General features: G+C 37.6%; 1 protein-coding gene and 1 long non-coding RNA gene across 2 annotated transcripts in view; one reads left to right on the top strand and one right to left on the bottom strand.

Annotated features, from left to right (window-relative positions):
* Nucleotides 1–11,276, bottom strand: part of LOC148943318 (uncharacterized) — a 44,655-nt gene extending 33,379 nt beyond the window's left edge. The window contains exon 1 of the long non-coding RNA XR_016142930.1: nt 11,176–11,276. This is a non-coding gene — a long non-coding RNA (uncharacterized LOC148943318). The remainder of the gene's footprint in view (nt 1–11,175) is intronic.
* Nucleotides 11,277–18,410: 7,134 nt separating this feature from the next.
* LOC148943317 (uncharacterized) lies at nt 18,411–19,202 on the top strand. The gene has a single exon (XM_089101096.1). It carries the CDS (start codon nt 18,411–18,413, stop codon nt 19,200–19,202), a length of 792 nt encoding a protein of 263 aa, XP_088957222.1.
* The last annotated feature ends 243 nt before the right edge of the window (nt 19,203–19,445 follow it).

The raw sequence follows: 19,445 nt of genomic DNA, 5'->3' as shown, positions 1-19,445 counted from the left end.
CGAAATCGGCCCAAATATTTTTTCGTTCTCTGATTCGGTTGAAAAGTACAAGGTACGTTGACAGAGTCAGGTAGAACACAATGAAGACAAATCATTTCGAATAGAGCTTCGTGTATCGACTTGCGGCCCAAACTGGGCCAAAGTTATTTAGCTTGGCAAAATAAGCCTCAATGAGGAAGAAACATACTATTACTGGAGTAAATCGGGTTACATCGATTGGTGACATCCCAAAACGTACCAAAATTGTTTCTCTGTGACGGGTTTAACAACTGATCTGGCACGTAGAGGGAGCTAAGGAACCTCGATAAAGGCAAAACGTTTAAGAAACAAATCTAGTTATATTGATCTTCTGACACCCGATTTTTTTAAGATTTGCAAAAATTTCTTTATAATTGACCTAGACATGCGTCTATGAAGCACATTTACAGTTGCAACAACAACAACAAAAAAGGGAAATTATTTTAATTAAAGGAAGAATTAAGATGTGTAGGCTATATTCTTAAGTGTCCAGAGGATGCGGTTCAGGATAGCTTCAGGCCCCATAGGACAAAAGAAAATCATCCAGATTTACTTTTCATCTAAATCATCCATACTACTACTACTACTAACAACTCACCACAGCATCAAGCCGCCTGAGGCCAACACAACTACGCTTCCCATTTCCTTTAAATCTTTCTTTATGACATCCTCCACCCCAGGCGAGGACAACCTGCTTTCCGTTTAGCCCTAGACGGTTGGCCGAAAAGAACATTCTTCGGCAATCTGTCATCCTCATCCGCACAACGTGACCTAGCCACCTCAACCTTTCTTTCACCTCAATCATCCATATGACCTTGAAATTTACTAGACGTTTGCTTGTTCACCCCCTCCTCCTACCAGAAGCAAATTTTTATCCACATCCCCGACGGTTAGAGTTTATCTGCGCTTATATTCCGACCTAATACGATATTAGGCATAAAACCACTCCCTCGAAGTCTCCTGATCAAAAAGCGAAGTCAGTCAAGCGTTTTGGCTCAGTGATAGGAAATACATTTATTTTGATCCAATTATGCTCCAGTCAACTTCCTTTCCGTCTGCCTATTTAAGCATACTCAAGGTTCCCAGAGGCTAAAACGGAATTGTTCACCACATAGACATAGAAAAAGCCACACAAAATAGCTTGGTGACTACCTCCTGGAGAGACATATGGAAAAACAAAACCTCACAATGAAATACAATATCAAAGTTTCCCATCAATTAAAGAATAATTTAATGCGATAATAAATTTTCGTTGAAAAGGTCAATGAAAGTATATTCTCTCTCTTTCGATTTTTTTTCCTTTAATCATAAGAAATTTCGTCATCACGTATATCTCTACTTATTTATAATTTACAGGGATACGTTTGAGATTAATAATTATGAAAAAAAGAACTTCAGGAATAAATAATGACAAAGTCTACATTACCTTTCCATCAATACAAAACACAGTTATAAAATGGTTAACGAGGGAAAAGTCTGCAAATCAAGAATAGAATATTGGAAGCTGTACGAAAAGTGTGGTTCAATCCCGCTTTCTACGGCTATATTAATAGAAAGATTGAGATGGTTAGGGCACGTTTTGCGGATGAAAAATGACAGATTGTCAAAGATTGTCCTTTTCGGCCAACCGTCTAGGGCTAAACAGAAAGCAGGTCGTCCGCAGTTGGGGTAGGAGGATGTCACAAAGAAAGATTTAAAGGAAATGGGAACTTCTTGGGAGGGTGTAGAGGGAGGTTTTGAATAGATTGGGATGGAGGAGGAGCGTACACAGCTGTTGGCCTCATGCGGCTTGGTGCTGCGGTGAGTTGTTAGCAGAAGTAGTAGTAGTAGTAATGAAATAATTAATGAAAAACACTACAATCAAAGCAAATGTTATGACTATTAGACTAATAGACTTCTTCAGTGAAATATAACCAAAATACTGAAATAAAGAACCAATAAAGATCGAAATCACTCAAAACTCTTTGATGCCGGGCTAAGACCACAACAAATATACATAGATAACTTTTGAACCGAGTCTTAGCTTCATTATCTCACAAAGATTCAGTCTCTTCTTACATTTCATAATTCCAGATAAGCCCGCGTTTCCGAAACTTCTTCATTCTTCAGAGCCTTCCGAACAACCCTGCCTATTCTTCCAAACTTTATGAACAGCAGAAAAACCCCTGCTTCTACGATATTCCACGGACATGATGACGAAGAAAGCCTTTTCTTTCCATTCAAGACAATTTCATAAGATAATGACCAACGTTATAAACTACTATATCAACTACTGACAACTCATTGCAGCACCTAGCCACCTGAGGCCAACACAGCTGCTGACGCTCCTCCTCCATCCCAATTTATTCAAAGCCTTCCTCTTACGTCCAATAAGTTCCAATTTATTCTAAATCTTGCCTTACGACAACCTTTTTTCACCCCACTCCCACCCCATTCAGGAACGACCCGCTTTTCGTTTGGCCCTAAACAATTGGCCGACAAGGACAACCTTTGGCAATCTATCATCCTACTCCCTCAGATCGTTCTCACCCTTTCTCTCATTATGACCCTAGAAAGCGGGATTGAACCGTTTTTTCGTAGAGCTTATTATTTGAGATACGGTCAGTGAGTTGAGTACTCAAAACAATCGCAGGCTCTTCCGTTTTTCAGAGCACCCATGCTTCAGAATTTAGACATATCGATTTGATTCAGCATAGTTGAAAAGTCTAATAACTATGCCTTTGAGTAAGTTACGGAATTTACCCATTGCTTACACATGGTATTTGTCCATAAATTATATACACAATTTTCTTTTTTTGGGGGGGGGGGGGATTTTCCTCTGGAAAAAATTTCTGATGAACGGGAAGTTTTCAGGGGAAATTTTACACGAGTGGAAGGAATTTTCAGTAATGATTTGGAAAACAGTCAGAAATTAAATGAAAAATAACAAGTTTTTCAACTGAAAGTAAGGAGCATATTAAAACAAAATTAACCTAAATTTTCCATACATGAGTGGGCTATCCCTTCCTCAACCCTCAATCTTTACGCAACAGTCTGACTTTTTATCACTATTCTTTAAAAAAGTCTGTTGAAAAACAAGGGCCGTTGTATTTAAATGAAAATTATTTTTAAAGAACACTAACACTTTAACATAAAGAGAGAGGATTTGAAGAAGAGGCAGTCCTTCTCATTCACGAAATAATTTCTTTAAGGTCGTTTAAAGTTTGTTTAGTTGCTCCTTTCTCTCAGTTGAAAAAATAACTTTTTTTAATTTAATTGCGAAGAATAACATTCAATATAACCAAGATACCAAACAAATACCGGTATTTGTCGGTTATTGGGAACACATTCAAGAATTACGCTTACGTTACATCTAAAAAACGGGTTTCATAGCTACAAAATCAAGTGATGGATGATACAATGCATTGGACTTAACGACAGAATGCGTTGAACTTGTATTATTTGACCTATATATTTGCACATTAGGGGTGGGGGTTACGTTAGATTAGGTTAGGTTAGATTTCCATAATTTTGTTTCTAAAATATTATTTTATCATCATGTTTATTTATTAGGATTAACCTAACTTCACTTTTTGGGCGAGTTTCCAATAACCGACAAGTACCTTTCATCTAAAGCAATTTTGCCCTTAAAATGCCGCGGGCTAAAATATAGGCCTACTTTACTGATTTTGATTCCTCCCTTTAATAAAACGTGAAACCGCCGCCACAGGCCTTTGGTGCACATTGACGCCAATTTTTTAAACTGTGGGGGGGGGGGGGGCAAATATATTCTTATAAACCTAGGGGCACTTTGTTGTTTTTTTTTCAGTTAAAAATATTGAAAGTGTGTATTTTTCGATACTTTTGTAGAAAGCGGTAAGCGCCCAACAATTGTACTGAAGATCAGATAGGATATAACCCGGTAGGCTACTTATACGAGACGCTGTATAAAGATAGTTATTACAAAGGGCTTCTCACCCCAGGAACTTTATTTAAACTTTAGTATTTTGGGGTTTAGGGGGACTAAAAGGTACCTAAGTTCAGTGGCGGATCCAGGGGTACGCGCCCCCTAACATAGTTTAAAGTAGTGTAATTTACTTAATTAACGCAAGTTTGTGTTAACTAAACTTGCTCATAACGCAAGTTTATCGGCTCAACCTATTTTGCCCCCCCCCCAAAAAAAAATAATCCAGGATACACCCCTGCCTAAGTTGGGTTGATCAGGTTAGGATACGTATTTAATATATGCTATGCTTTACCCCCCCCCCCCTTAATGTACAAATATAATAGCCCAAATTTGTTTCTGAACTATTATATTTTCATCCTATTTTGTTTTATTTCATTAGCGTTGACGAAACTTCATGGTACTTTCCCATTATGTGGACACCTCGGCTATAGACAGTCGAATGAATGCAGTGGTGGAGTGGAGACTGTAAAGCGGGTAATTGTTATCTAAATTGATCGAAGAGCGTGGTTTATCATTGAATTTACAATATTTAAACTGTTGTTTTTGGGGGTTTAGGGGCAGAAGTAGGTACCTAGGTTAGATTACGCAATAGAATATATGCAATACTTTACCCCCCACCCATCTCCCTAATGTGCAAATGCAAATGTGCAAATAGCCCAAATTTGTTTATAAACTATTGTATATTTGTCTTATTTTGTTTTATTTCATTAGCATTAACCAAACTTGACTTTTTATAGGTGTCCACATAATGGGAAAGGGTACTCTTTTACGAAATGGACTCTTTTATATACGGCAATGCATACCAGTTACGAAATAGACCGAGACGCGTGATCAAAACAGGTTTACAATGCCTTCTGGGATATAAACAAAGCCCAGACTGGGCTGGGTAATTGTAGACAGAGAAAAGCCAAGACAGATAGTCCAAGTAAACTTGCTCATAACGCAAGTTTATCGGATCAACCTATTTTGCCCCCCCCAAAAAATAATCCTGGATACACCCCTGCCTAAGTTGGGTTGATCAGGTTAGGATACGTATTTAATATATGCTATGCCTTACTCCCCCCCTTAATGAACAAATATAATAGCCCAAATTTGTTTCTGAACTATTATATTTTCATCCTATTTTGTTTTATTTCATTAGCGTTGACGAAACTTCATGGTACTTTCCCATTATGTGGACACCTCGGCTATAGACAGTCGAATGAATGCAGTGGTGGAGTGGAGACTATAAAGCGGGTAATTGTTATCTAAATTAATCGAAGAGCGTGGTTTATCATTGAATTTACAATATTTAAACTGTTGTTTTTGGGGGTTTAGGGGCAGAAATAGGTACCTAGGTTAGATTACGCAATAGATTATATGCAATACTTTACCCCCCACCCATCTCCCTAATGTGCAAATGCAAATGTGCAAATAGCCCAAATTTGTTTATAAACTATTGTATATTTGTCTTATTTTGTTTTATTTCATTAGCATTAACCAAACTTGACTTTTTATAGGTGTCCACATAATGGGAAAGGGTACTCTTCTATTAAACGGACACTTTTATGTAAGGAAATGCAAACTAGTCACGAAATAGACTGAGACGCGTAATCAAAACAGGTTTACAATGCCTTCTGGGATATAAACAAAGGCAAGAACTGTATTTAAATTGCTGTCTTTCGGGTTTAGGGGGGGAGGTACCTAGGTTAAGTTATGTTACGTATTTAATATATGGTATGCTTTGCCCAACCACCCCCCCCCAAATGTGCTAATATATAGCCCATTTTTTTCTAAACTATTATATATTCATCCTATTTTATTTCATTAGCATTAACCAAACTAGCACTATTTAAAAGAGTTCGTTTAGTAACAAAGTACCTGGGAAAGTACCAACTTCACTTTTCGCGCGCTTAACACTTTCTAACAAAGTACCATTTTTCAATGGGAACAGCCTACCAAAAACGGCATTTTTCGAAATCTAGGCGGGTAAAAACCTATGGGGGGGGGGGAGTTAAATTTTTTAGGGGGGGGGGATTAAATACGCTTTTTAAACGTTTTACAAAAAAACTTATGACCCCTCCCCACACACACGCGCCTTATGTCTCTGGTATAAACAAAACCACCAAGTTCGTAGCTCCTTCCACCGAACAAACTATATACAGCTACAAATCTTAAACGCCCCACGATCAAGACATCTGCCAAACAGAATTATCAGCTTTCATCTATCAGTCTATGAAAAATAAAAAAACATTAACTGTGAAGCATTTCCTGATTCAGAAACGCAATTTACGCCTAAGATTTTATCACAATCCTACTTCCTATTTGATATACCCTCTGGCAAAGGTAGACAAAAACAAACAGACTGTAAAAGCAAATATGCAACTTTTTTGCAAGGATGTGCAATAGCTTACCAATTTTTTTGCAGCAAATTGTCAAATGGTGTAAAAAACATGACAAATTCTCACACATCTACCGAGGGGTGTCCACTTTCAGAAATCACATACACCAGGTAGCGAGTGCCAAGCGTAGCGGAAGAGTACCAAGAGTGTCGGAAGCTAAACCCCCATGAAATTCAACCCACATACAACTGCCACTTAACCCGACTCTATTTAACTGAATCTCATCCCTGCAACCATGAAACTGAAGTGTATTCGGGCCCAGGGTATGAAAAGTTCTTGTTAATTTCGGTTTTACAAGACAGAAGAATAAATTGTTGTTTCTTTTATAGGGGGGAGGAGGAAAGGTTTTCAGGAGCATAAACACACTTGCATATGAATTATTCAATAAATAAAGACCATATCATTCTAGTCAATTTTTATTACTTCCGACAAAAGGGCTGAACTACATTTTCTAGGTATGTTGTTGATTTAAGGAGGGATGAGCTGAATGGGGTTTAATCAAATAGGGTTGGGTTGCATGGAGGTTGAATTGCATAGGGGTTTGATTGGAATGAGAGTTGAGTTGTAGAAGGTTTAGTTAAACGAGGGTTGAATTTAGCGGTGCTTGTTGAATAAGGATTGAGTTGAATGAGTTCGAGTTGAAAAGGAGGTTAAATTATGGTGAGGTTGTGTTAAGAGGAATCTACTCTATTTTGATCTAATGCTATTTTCCTATCTTAAACAATGCTCAATATCTTTCTCAGGAATGGGTATTTTTTAGTGAGAAATTCCATGCTTGTACTCCTAAACATGGCCAAAAATATGTACGAAGCATTTTTGTGCTAAAATACCATTGGCAATTAAATAAAAAACAAACTGTCACACGCACTCTAATATCTAAAAAGCTCTATTTCAAAGTGGTAGAAATACATGAAAATATGAATGACATAACCTATAGTTTCAAACAGCATAGTTCTCTAAATTAAACGTAAGAACCGGATTTTATTGATGTCATCTGATATCTTCAAAACTTGCGTTTTAGTTTGTTTTTTTTTTTGCGAAAACAGCCTCTGTTGACACCACAATATTTATTTTTGGTCAGATTAAGGCTTATAAAGCCAATAATGCTCAGGGGAGTTTGATATTTTTTATATGTATTTTTAAACAAGATATTGACTTTTTTACTGCAAAAGAAAGTGTTATACATCTCCTTTGTTTTTTCAATACCTAAGTCCAATTATGTCAAAACCCTTTATCTGTCGCAAGTATGACAAACAGGTTGGTCTAATTTGATATGCGGAAGTCTTTTCCTAATGGGGTTGTTTTATTACTGCTTGACTGCTTCGTTTACGGCTAGACATCTAATAGAAGGGATTCGACATTTACCCCCCCCCCCTTCCCCACGGCGGGCTGGTCTCCAATCACTTTTGACTTATAAAAAAGGACTAGAACTCTCAATTTCTGATGTAAAAAGCACCCTCCAAAGTTTCTATGACCATGAGGTTGAGGAAGAGACAGCTCTCCTCCTATACGGAATGGTCATTTTGGGGTTGAATGTTACTATTTAACTTTTATAATGATTAAATATCAATTTCACATTTTTGATGTGTTTTTTTTTCGTACCCCCCCCCCCTCCATGGAAAAACGGCCCACCCTCTCTCTACCTCCACCCTTCCCTCGTCTCTCCGTTTGAACTAATTATGTATCAAAGAGTTCGTGCTGTCAGTGAGGAACGACTCAGCTCAATAGTAACCAAAACTCTAAAAACAGAATTTTGATATCAATAGACACATCAAAAGAACTGTCTTATCATGCTGATTCCAAATACATACAATTTATCAAGAACTTTTTATTATTTATAAATTATAAAATTTAATTTTACAGTTACCCATCAAAAGTTAAGAGCCTGAGAAAATTTTGATGATTTTCGAAAAAGGGGGTACATATCCCCTAAAGGTCAAGGAATCTTCATGAAAATCCCACCATCAGATTTAGCGTACCAGAGAACCCTACTATAAAAATTTCAAGCTCCTATATAGCAAAATATAGATTTTTTTTGTCAGAAGAACGATAACGGTTGCGTGTCTTTTTTTATTTATTAATCAAAAAAACTTTGTCCACAAAAATAAGGTTTTCAAAGAAAAGCAAAGAACTCCATTAAACCAAAAATGAGCAAAAATAAAATCAAATAATCTACCAAGCGTGAAATACCACAAATCAGCATCGATAAATAAATGAAACCCAAAACGAACAGAAATTACTAAAAATAACCAAGTCAAACTCAAAACGAGCAGAAATCAACATGAGTTGGGCTCAAAAACCCCCTGCCTTCCCAAGGCCAGAACATAATTTGCACTTTACTGAAAAAATACAAATGTTTTTACTTTTATAACTTTAATAAATCAAATAATATTGACATTTTGATTAGTAAATATAACTTTTTGATTAGTAAGATTAGTAAATTATGTTGGGAAGAAAATTTTGGGTAAGAATTTCCTGACAGCGGGGACAAAATTGTCCAGCAAGATTTTTCCGTGGAAAATGTGGGTAATTTCAACAAGGGTGCTGTTAAGGTGACAACTCCGTTTTATTGAATGTTTTTGGCGTTTATTTTAATCCTTTATTGACGTGAACTAATTTGCTTAACAATGCAGTGGTCTATTATTAATAACGGGTGGTATATTCTTGTGTAAGGAAGGGATTAAGATACCAAAAGGATTACGTTTCACTGGCCTAATTTTCTAAGCCTCAGATGAAAGCTATACGAGTTTTTGAGACTGCTTGTCTAATTCGTTTTAGTTCCTACGTATATTTTCAGTTTATGCCTTTATTATAGGTCCTGGGGAGGGGGTTAGTAGTGTCCTAGCATTGGTATCCTAAACTTTTTTTTTCAGTGAGCCCTCTCCCTAGCTTCTAGGACCCCTGGTTTGATATAATTACCCCTGAGAAATACTTAGGTCATTGAAACTTATTCATTTTGTTTTCCTGCCTGATGAAAGGTCAGCCTCCTCTTCTTAACACGAGAAGAAAATTATGAATTATGAGAATTATGAAGAATAATTCTCATAATTATAAGAGAATTAATAAGAGAATTATTAATAATTATAAGAGAATTTATAAGAGAAGACAATTATGAAGCAAATTACTTCAGTTAAATAAATCATTAAAATAAAGGCCAGAAATACTTCTGTGCATCAAGAGAGGTCACTTTGCAGCATCATTGTGGACATTAACCACATTTTTTCACAGAATAATCATGCCAGACAATTTGATCCCAGCTGAAAATTTCCCCAGTGCAATACCAAGGTAAAGTTCCCTCCATACTTAAAATTGTCCAGACTAAGAGGAATAATGACAAATAAGAAGAATTATGCAAAAAAAAAAAAAAAAAAACAGGGTAAATCTTCCCAAAAATTTTATCCCCACTGAAAATTCCCCAGCAAAAATGTCCGTATAATTCCCAATGACAAGTACTATCTGCAAGCAATGGACAAATTATAAAGCTTAAAAAGGCACTTAAACTTCTACAATGTGGATCTCTTGATTGTTTTCACTTAGGGAGGGAGGGAGATACCTCAAAGGTGCATTTTTATGCCAAAATATCCCAGCTCTCATAGAGTCTTCACATAAATACTTGATTAGTTCTAAGGGAGAGGCGAGGAGAGGTTGTATGTTGAAGAATCAGGAGCATACTTAGTAAACAAAATTACTAAAAATTGAAGACTTACAATTGTTACTTCTCTTATATGTATTATCTACTTACAAATAATCATAAGTTTTATTTATGAAGCGTGCAAACATTTATTTTAGCTATACCAATTACGAATAGACGTAATTAATTATATTATTAGAATATAAGTAGATGATTTATTTCAGTTTTACTGAAAGAACTTTAGCCCTTGTTTTACTTGTGACTTCCATACTTGAAGTTGAGTTAAAAAGAAGAGCTGTCTGCTTGACCCGAGGACTCAGGGATACATGTTTAAAACTGACCAGATACAAAAAAAACATCTTTTTATAGGGCACCCAGGAAAACTCCTCTCCCCATAAAATTGTGATCATCCGTTGGCTCAAGAATGATCTATGAAAATTTAGCTTATGTGTATCCGCATTTGTCGGAATACTGGATGCTTTTGTTGACACATTCTATAAATCCCTCCTCCAAACTTAAAATCCAAGCTGCTGTCCTATACTCAGTGTGTCTAATATGGATTTGTTAGTAAGACACCTTATCATATGAGTATTCCGGGATTCTGGATCAGAAAACCTGGAATTGGAGCAGCGGTTGGTTTGGATTAGACAGTTTATTTATGAAGGAGAATGTTCTTTATTTTGAAAAGGTAGAAGAGCAAGGACAAAGGAATCCCTAGAATAGCTAAAATTCTCTTCCCAGCATATATATATATATATATATATATATATATATATATATATATATATATATATATATATATATATATGAAAAATACATATATATATAAATATATAAAAATATATTGTCATGAACGTTAGAAAGTACAATAGTCATATATACATATATATATATACCATACTGTATAAGGTGGCCTTATACAGAAAATTGACTACCTATTTGGTTGAGCAAGTTTCCACTTAACCAATTTGTAGAGTCAGATTCCATTTTTCTGTTCTTAGGTTCTTGAAAACATACAATTAAGGTTTTTTAAAATCCTAAAAATTTTAGGATAACTTATATGTAGACTAATGAAACTATTAAGACTTGCAATGTCATTAATAAAAAAAAAGAAAAAAGAAATATAGGCAAAGGGTTTCAGATAACTGAAAACAGACTATGCACAAAACAAGCAAACAAATAACTAAATAGCCAATTACCTTTGATGGAAGAAAAACCAACAGATACTTTTAAAAGGAGAATGAGTATGTGACGACCCTTATACATGTCCCTGAGGAGCACCAACTAACCTAAAAGAAAAAGAATCATTATACCATAGTTTACATGGGGACAGGGAGGCAAACAAACTTTCAACATAAAGCTGAGAATTTTATTTTCAGATCAGCTCTATGATTTTATTCATCAAAGAAACTTTTTCCTCAAAATAAGTTTTTCAAAGAAAAGTAAAGAACTCCATTAAAACAAAAATAAGCAACGATAAAATCAAATAATCTACCAAGCGTGAAACTACCAAAAATCAGCATCAATAAATAAATGAACCCCAAAACGAACAGAAATTGCAATAAATAACCGAGTCAAACTCAAAACGAACAGAAATTACCATGAGTAATGCTCAAAACCCCCATGCCTTCCCCTGGCCAGAAAATAATTTGCACTTTACTGAAAAAAATATAAATATTTTTACTTTTATAACTTTCAAAAAATCAAATAATATTAACATTTTGATTAATAAATATAAGAATATGTATATTAAACTGACAAGGCACATTTATTTGTATTTATTTCAGTAAATGCAAATTATGCTCTGGCCTTGGGAAGGTATAGGGGTTTTGAGCCCTACTCATGTTAATTTCTGCTCATTTTGAGTTTGACTCGGTTATTTATTGTAATTTCTGTTCATAATGGGTAGGGGGCGTGCGCCACCCCCCCCCCCCCGTGGATCTGCCACTGTTTCTTTGAAAAACTTATTTTGAGGAAAAAGTTTTTTTTAATTAATTTCTATTTGTTTTATATTGACATATTCTTTTTAGGGAAAAAGAAAATAATAGTTTAAATTTTTTCGTTTTTTTAAGACTTTATAGTTTAGCCGGCTATTTCTATGCTGCAGATAATTTTTCATCAATTTTTAACAACATACATTCTTTTAAAAATCTGGACACAAATAGTAGTGTTTAATTTAAGTTTTATACTTCCTCTAGTTGACCAGAAAAAGAAAACTTGATACCATTCGCAAAAAAAAATCTATTTACTTTCTTTGATAGCTTGGATACACTTACACTATTTTGATTTGGTTAAATTTTAAGAGCAGACGTAGCCCCGAAAGTTTGAACATAATACCCTTATTCGTTCTTGGGATACAGCTGAGATGCCTTATTGGGAATTAGCATTAACACAGTGCCACACCCGAGGCTACTTCCGACCTCGTATTGCAACCGTTTACCACCTCTGAGATCCAAAATGCTGTAAAACGGTTAAATAATAATCGAGCCCCCGGCGTCTGTGGTATTTCTGCAGAACTCCTCAAGTATGGGGGTGCAGCGATGATTCTGTGGCTCAGCTAATCTTCTCAGCTGTATGGACAATGGAGAGCATGCCGAACGACTGGCGTGCTGGCATCATATTGCCCCTGTGGAAATGCAAGGGCAGCCGTCAAATCTGCTCCAACTATCGTGGGATCACGCTTCTCTCCGTTCCTGGTAAACTCTTCGCCATGTCACTCCTGGACAGGTGTTCCACTTTTTTGCGCAGAAAGAGAAGAGACCAGGAAGCCGGATTCATGCCCGGCAGGTCAACGACGGAGCAAATGTTTACTATGCGCCAGTTGATCGAGAAGACGCGAGAGTTCCACCGAAAAGCGTACATCGCATTCGTGGACTTTAAGGCTGCCTTCAATTCTGTTGATCACCGTTCACTTTGGCTGATACTAAGAACTACGGGTCTACACAAGCTGCATGAGGATACCGAAAGCTGCATGTAAGTCAATGGAAGACGCAGTTCCACATTCTTGGTGAAGACTGGCGTCCACCAAGGTTGCGCCACCGCTCCCGAACTTTTCAACTGCGTCATAGACCATGTTATGACCAGCACAACGAATCGCTTTCAATTCAGAGACCGGCTACTCTCTGATGCTGACTTCGCCAACGACATAGCGCTAGTTGCGAGCACCGTCGAAAAGGTCACCAAAGCTCTCCAGGTGCTCTCAGAAGAAGCCTCAAAAGTTGGACTGAAGGTCAACTGGCAGAAAACCAAAGTTAAGCTCCTTGAGCCCCCCACGTCCCGTCCTACTGTAAAGGAAGTCAACATCGGAAGTAACCAAGTAGATGTGGTTGAAGACTTCACTTACCTGAGATCTACACTGTCAAATAATGGCTTGATCACAAAAGAACTTACATCTCGAATTGTCAAAGCTTCAGCACTTGTTGGGAGGCTTAGCAGCATCTGGCGAAAGCCAAACATAAGCCGCTTTACCAAAATGCGCATCTACAATGCGTCAGTCAGCACCATCCTGCTGTATGGAGCAGAGACGTGGCCAGCTGCAAAATCTATCCTCAGCGCCGTCGATGTCGCACAGACGAAACTTCTTCAAAGAATCGAAAGACTTCACTGGACTGACTTTGTTAGCAACCAGACTCTCCTGTCACGTACTGCTCAAGCTCCTTTCTCGACGCAGTTCGCCCAGCGTACTGTTCGGAGGTACGGCCACCTCCTTCACATGCCACGCGACGCCCCAGCACGGGTCGCATTCGACTTTGACCCTACCCTACACGGATTGAAGCGACCCAGAGGATGCCCACCCACTAGGTGGAAAGGCAAAGCCGATAAATACCTCACCCAAGCCCTCATCCAGGTGGAAGAAGTAAGCCTGGCAAGCAATAGGTCAACCTGGTGGTATCTAGTCTCATCATTCTCTATGCCGATCCCTTGGCAGGAGCCTTAAGTCAAGTCAAGTAACTCAACTAAGTAAACATTTAGTTTTTAAACATAATAGGCAAATGGGAGGATGGGCGTGGGAGGGGGATTAGTTGCCCTCCAATCACTTTTAACTAGTAAAAAGGGCACTAACCTTTTCTATTTTCAGTTGAAAGAGCCCTTTCCGAAGTTTCTATGACAACTCCTTTGATACAAAGCGCACTGGTCCAAACAAAAAAAAAAAAAAAAAATAATAACACATTGTACCCATATTGCTCTTTCATAGGCAGCGCAATCGTACTGCCTAAGTAAAGAACAAGGCTGGCACAATGTTCTGTTTTTTTTTTCTTTAGACGAGAGCACTTCGTATTGAAGGAGTTGTCATAGAAACTTCGAAAAGAGCTCATTCGATTGGAAACTGGAGTGGCTTGTGCCCTTTTTATGTCGAAAATGATTGGGAGGCAAGTAACACCCCTTCCACGCCCACCATTTCCCCAAACACATCTGATAAAAATTTTGAGATAGCCATTTTGTTCAGCATAGTTGATTTCCAGATAGATATTATGTTTTTGAGGAAAACACTCCACCACAGCCCTCAGGGGAAGGGTTTTGAGTTACGCCCTGGGAGCATATAAGAAAGTGTTGTCATAGAAAGCATATGTCATAGCATATAAGAAGAGTTTTTATAGAAAGTGTTGTTGTATAAACTTCAAAAAAGACTCATTCAATTGGAAAATCAAAGGGCTAGTCCCCTTAATAATAGTTGAAAGCAATTCAAGGGAAACTAACCCCCTCTCACGCCCACCTTTTCCCAAAACACATCCAATCAAAATTTTTAGATAGCCATTTTGTTCACGTAGTTGAAAGTTCTGGAAATAAGGTGTTTGATGATGGCAACCCCCCCCCAAAGCCCACAGGGCAACCGTTGTAAGTTATGCCCTGGGCATACATAAGGTTTTTATATAAAGCATTGTTGCAAAAACTTCAAAAAGGGCTCATTTCATTGGAAATTGAAATGACTAGTGCCCTTTTTAAGTCAAAAGTGATTGGAAGCCAACTAACACCCCATCCACACCCACCATTTATCAAAACACATCCAATCAAATATTTTAGATAGCCATTTTGTTCAACGTAGTTGAAAAGTCCAAAAAATACACCTTTAAGGATGACACTTCCCCCACAGCCCTCAGGGTAAGGGTTGTAAGTTATGCCCTGGGGAATATAAGGATTTTATTGAAAGCTTTGTTGTAGAAACTTGAAAAAGGGCTCATTTGATTGGAAATTCAAAGGGCTAATGCCCTTTTTAACAGTCCAAAGTCATTTGAGAGCAACAAACGCCCCTATCACGTCCACCTTTACCCCAAACTCATCCAATCAAAATTTTTTGATAGCCATTTGGTTCAACGTAGTTAAAAATTATAGAAATCTTTGAGGATGATAACCCCCTCAGAGCCCTCAGGGCAAGGGTTATAAGTTTTGCCCTGGGGGCAAATAAGATTTTTTTATAGATAGTGATGTTGTAGAAACTTCAAAAAGGGCTAATTCGATTGGAAATTAGATGTGCTTGAGCTCTTTTTAATAGTCGAAAGTGATTGGAGGATAACTAACACCCTCCCTTTCCCCAAGCACATCCAATCAAAATTTTGAGATAGCCATTTTGTTCAACGTAGTTAAAAAGTCCGGAAATTATGTATTTGAGGATGACACCCCCCCCATAGCCCTCAGGGCAAGGGTTGTAAGTTATCCCCTGGGGGCATATAAGGTTTTGCTTTTTTATAGAAAGAATTGTTGTAGAACATTCAAAAGGAATCATTCAAATGGAAATTGAAACAGCTGGTGCCCTTTCTAATAATTAAAACTGATTGGAGGGCAAGTAGCACCCATCTCACGCAAACCATTTCCCCAAACACATCCAATCAAAATTTTAAGATAACCAGGTTATTCAAAGTAGTTGAAAGGTGCACAAATTATGTCTTTGAGGATGACAATTCCCCCACAGCCCTCAGGGCAAGGGTTGTAAGTTATGCCCTGGGGCATATAAGGGTTTTACAGAAAGCATTGTGATAGATTCTTCAAAAATGGCTCATTCAATTGGAAATTGAAAGGGTTAGTATCCTTTTTCATAGTCAGAAAGAATTGGAGAGCAACTAACCCCCCTCTCACGCCACCATTTGCGTAAACACATCCAATAAAAATTTTGAGATAGCAATTTTTCTTCAACGTTGTTGAAAGTTCTGGAAATTAGGTTTTTGAGGATGAAACCACACCCCCACCCCATCCTCAGGTCAATTGTTGTAAGTCATGTCCTGGGGGCATATAAGGTTGTTATTGAAACTTCAAAAGGGTTCATTCAATTGGTAATTGAAATGGCTAGTGCCTTTCTTAATAGTTGAAAGTGATTGGAGAGCAACCAACACCCCTCTCATGCCCACCTCACACCCACCCCTCTCATTTCCCATAACACATCCAATCAAAATTTTGAGATAGCTCTTTTGTTTAGCGTAGTTGAAAGCTCTGGAAATTACGTCTTTGAGGACAACAACCCCTCACAAGCCTCTGGGCAACGGTTGTAATTTATGTCCTGGTGGCATATAAGGTGTTTATAGTAAGCATTCTCATAGAAACTCAAAATAGGCTCATTTGATTGGAAATTGAAAGGGCTAGTTCCCTTTTTAATAGCGGAAAATTAGAAGGCTTTACATTTTTATAGTAAAGATTGACGTGGGCACAGCACATTTTTTTTTTTCGGCCAGGGCACAAATTCAAAGGAGTTGTTGTAGGAACTTCAAAAAGGGCTCATTCAATTGAAAATAGAAAGGGCTAATGCACTTTTTTTATAGTCAAACATGATTAGAGGGCAACTAGTCCCCCTGCCACACCCACCCTCCCATTTGCCCAACATGTTTAAAAACTAAATGTTCCCTTAAGATTAAAGCAAAATGCAGTGTTATTGGTAATTCCCAATAAGGCATCTCAGCAGCCAAGAACGACTGAGGGTATTATGTTCAAACTTTCGGGGCTACTTCTCCTCTTAAAATTTAACCAAATCAAAATAGCGTAAGTGTATCCAAGCTAACAAAGAAAGTAAAAAGATTTTTTTTTTTGCAAATGGTATCAAGTTTTCTATTTCAGGTCAGGTAGAGGACGTATGAAACTAAAGTAAACACTACTATTTGTGTCCACATTTAAAGGGTGTATGTTGCTAAAAATTGCTGAAAATTTTTCTCCAGCATACAAATAGCAGGCCAAACTATAAAGTCTTAAAAAAACGAAAGATTTAAAGTATTATTTTCTTTTTCCCTGAAAAGACTATGTCAATATAAAACATACAGAAATTAATTAAAAAACTTTTTCCACAAAATAAGTTTTTCAAAGAAAAGAAAAGAACTCCATTAAACCAAAAATGAGTAAAAATAAAATCCAATAAACTATCAAGTATGAAACTACCAGAAAGCAGCATCAATAAATAAATGAAACCCAAAATGAACAGAAATTACAATAAATAACCAAGTAAAACTCAAAACGAGCAGAAATTAACATGAGTAGGGCTCAAAACCCCTATACCTTCCCAAGGCCAGAGCATAATTTACATTTACTGAAAATAAATACAAATGAATGTGCATTGTCAGTTTAATGTACATATACTGGTATTTAGTAATCAAAATGTTAACATTATTTGATTTATTAAAGTTATAAAAGTAAGAACATTTATATTTTTTCAGTAAAGTGCAAATTGTGTTCTGGCCTTGGGAAGGCATAAGGCTTGTCGAGGCAAGACATCACTTATACTTCGTGATAGTTCTCAACTGTGAAATTCAGTTGTATATGCACAATAAATGACTGGAAGTGACTGGAAAAGTGACTGGAATAAATATTTCACCGCCGAATTCTCACCGCCGAACAAGGCTCTCGAGGAAGAGTTCGAAAAAGAGCTCGACTCCCTCCTAGCGTCAAATGAACGAAGTGTTGGGTTCGTTGTTACTGTCTCTAGCATCCGTCATATGCTTTCTAAACTCAAAAAGAAGTATTCTCAAGGTGATGATAATATTTGTGGAATGCAACTGGCTATTGGGGGTGACAGTGTGTTAAATCCCCTTGCTCTTATGTACCAGTTGATCTTTAACTGCGGTCTTGTTCCCGATGTTTTCTGTGTTGGCGTCGTTACACCAGTTCCCAAAAAAGGGAATGATCCCAGGAACTGTTCATCATACCGCCCCATAACTGTTGCGCCGGTATTCTGCAAACTCATGGAAATGCTTGTTTTTGGTGACCTAAGTAAAGCTTGTTATACTCCCGATTCGCAATTCGGGTTTAAGAGTGGTACCAGTCGCGAGCATGTTCATTCGTTGATAGCTAATCTTTTGCTCAGTGCTCACGATAATAATCATACATTTGTTCTAGCAAGCCACGATGTGCGTAGAGCATTCGACTCCGGTATCCAGGCACACATACTTAGTTCTGCTTGTAAACACGGAGTTAACTGATCGGTTGTCGTTGCATGGAGGAGCATGTATAGGAGACTGAGATGAAGATTAAAGTCCCCTCTCATCGCGGTATTGTGGTATCCAACGTAGTTATACCTGTCCGTAAAGGTATCCGGCAAGGCTCCATTACTTCCCCTCCCCTATACAACAACAGTATTATTGTCCCTCAAGAATCTGCCAAAACGTGCTGCATATATCTAGGTATAGACGTGTCGCTCATTAATTACGCTGATGATATACTTAACGCAAGTAGGTCTGTTTCAAGGGTTGGGGATAATTACAATATATTGAGTAATGAATATGCTAAGATTGGACTAGCTTTTAACGCTGCCAAAAGTGAAGTAGTTGTTTTTCGTCGCAACGTGAAAGATTCGAGCCCGTTTAGCGTGCTCCTAGGCGATACTGTGATGAGCTCAAAGCCATCTCTCACTTACCTTGGACTGCCGATCGCTTCAGATCTGCGGTTTACTCGTGAAGCACTGGTTGAGCATTTTTCAGAAAAGGCACGCAAAGCATACGGACTACTCTTGCCCTGCAAACGTATGTATAACCGCCATATACTCGGAAAGCTTTATTCCGTGTTCGTTATCCCGCATGTTCTGTCACTCTCGCCGTTTTGGTCTCTTTTCACCGAATTAGATAAGCGCTCAGTCCGTCGGGTTTACTATAAGTATGTGAAATATCTGTTAAGTGTTACGCCATGGAAGAGAAATTCAAGAGTTTCGAAAAATTACAGCGTTGCGGACCCGACTACTGCAGGTACTGAGCGAATCGTCCGATTTTGGCGTTCGCTCAATCCTGATCATGATATGTACCGAGCTATCGTAGGCTAGTTTGATTACAAGTTTAGTATGCTGTATATAGATTGTTATTGAAGTCTTGTTGTTTCTCTTATTGCGTTTTCTTTTTCTCTTTTTTTTTCTTTTTTTTATTACTCCGTTGTGTAACCTTGTGTTATTTATGATGGGAAATGAAAACCATTCATTCATTCATACAATTACTGCACTGATATCAATTACTGTACTAATCAATTACTGCATAAACATGAGGGGCCCCTCATATTTGGATTTTATGAA

Source organism: Artemia sp. Qi Xiang Cuo, chromosome 15, assembly GCF_049724085.1.
Source record: "Artemia sp. Qi Xiang Cuo chromosome 15, ASM4972408v1, whole genome shotgun sequence".
Classification (NCBI taxonomy): Eukaryota; Metazoa; Arthropoda; class Branchiopoda; order Anostraca; family Artemiidae; genus Artemia; species Artemia sp. Qi Xiang Cuo.
Note: the sequence above shows the minus strand (reverse complement) of the source record. Positions and strands in the feature narration are given on the sequence as shown.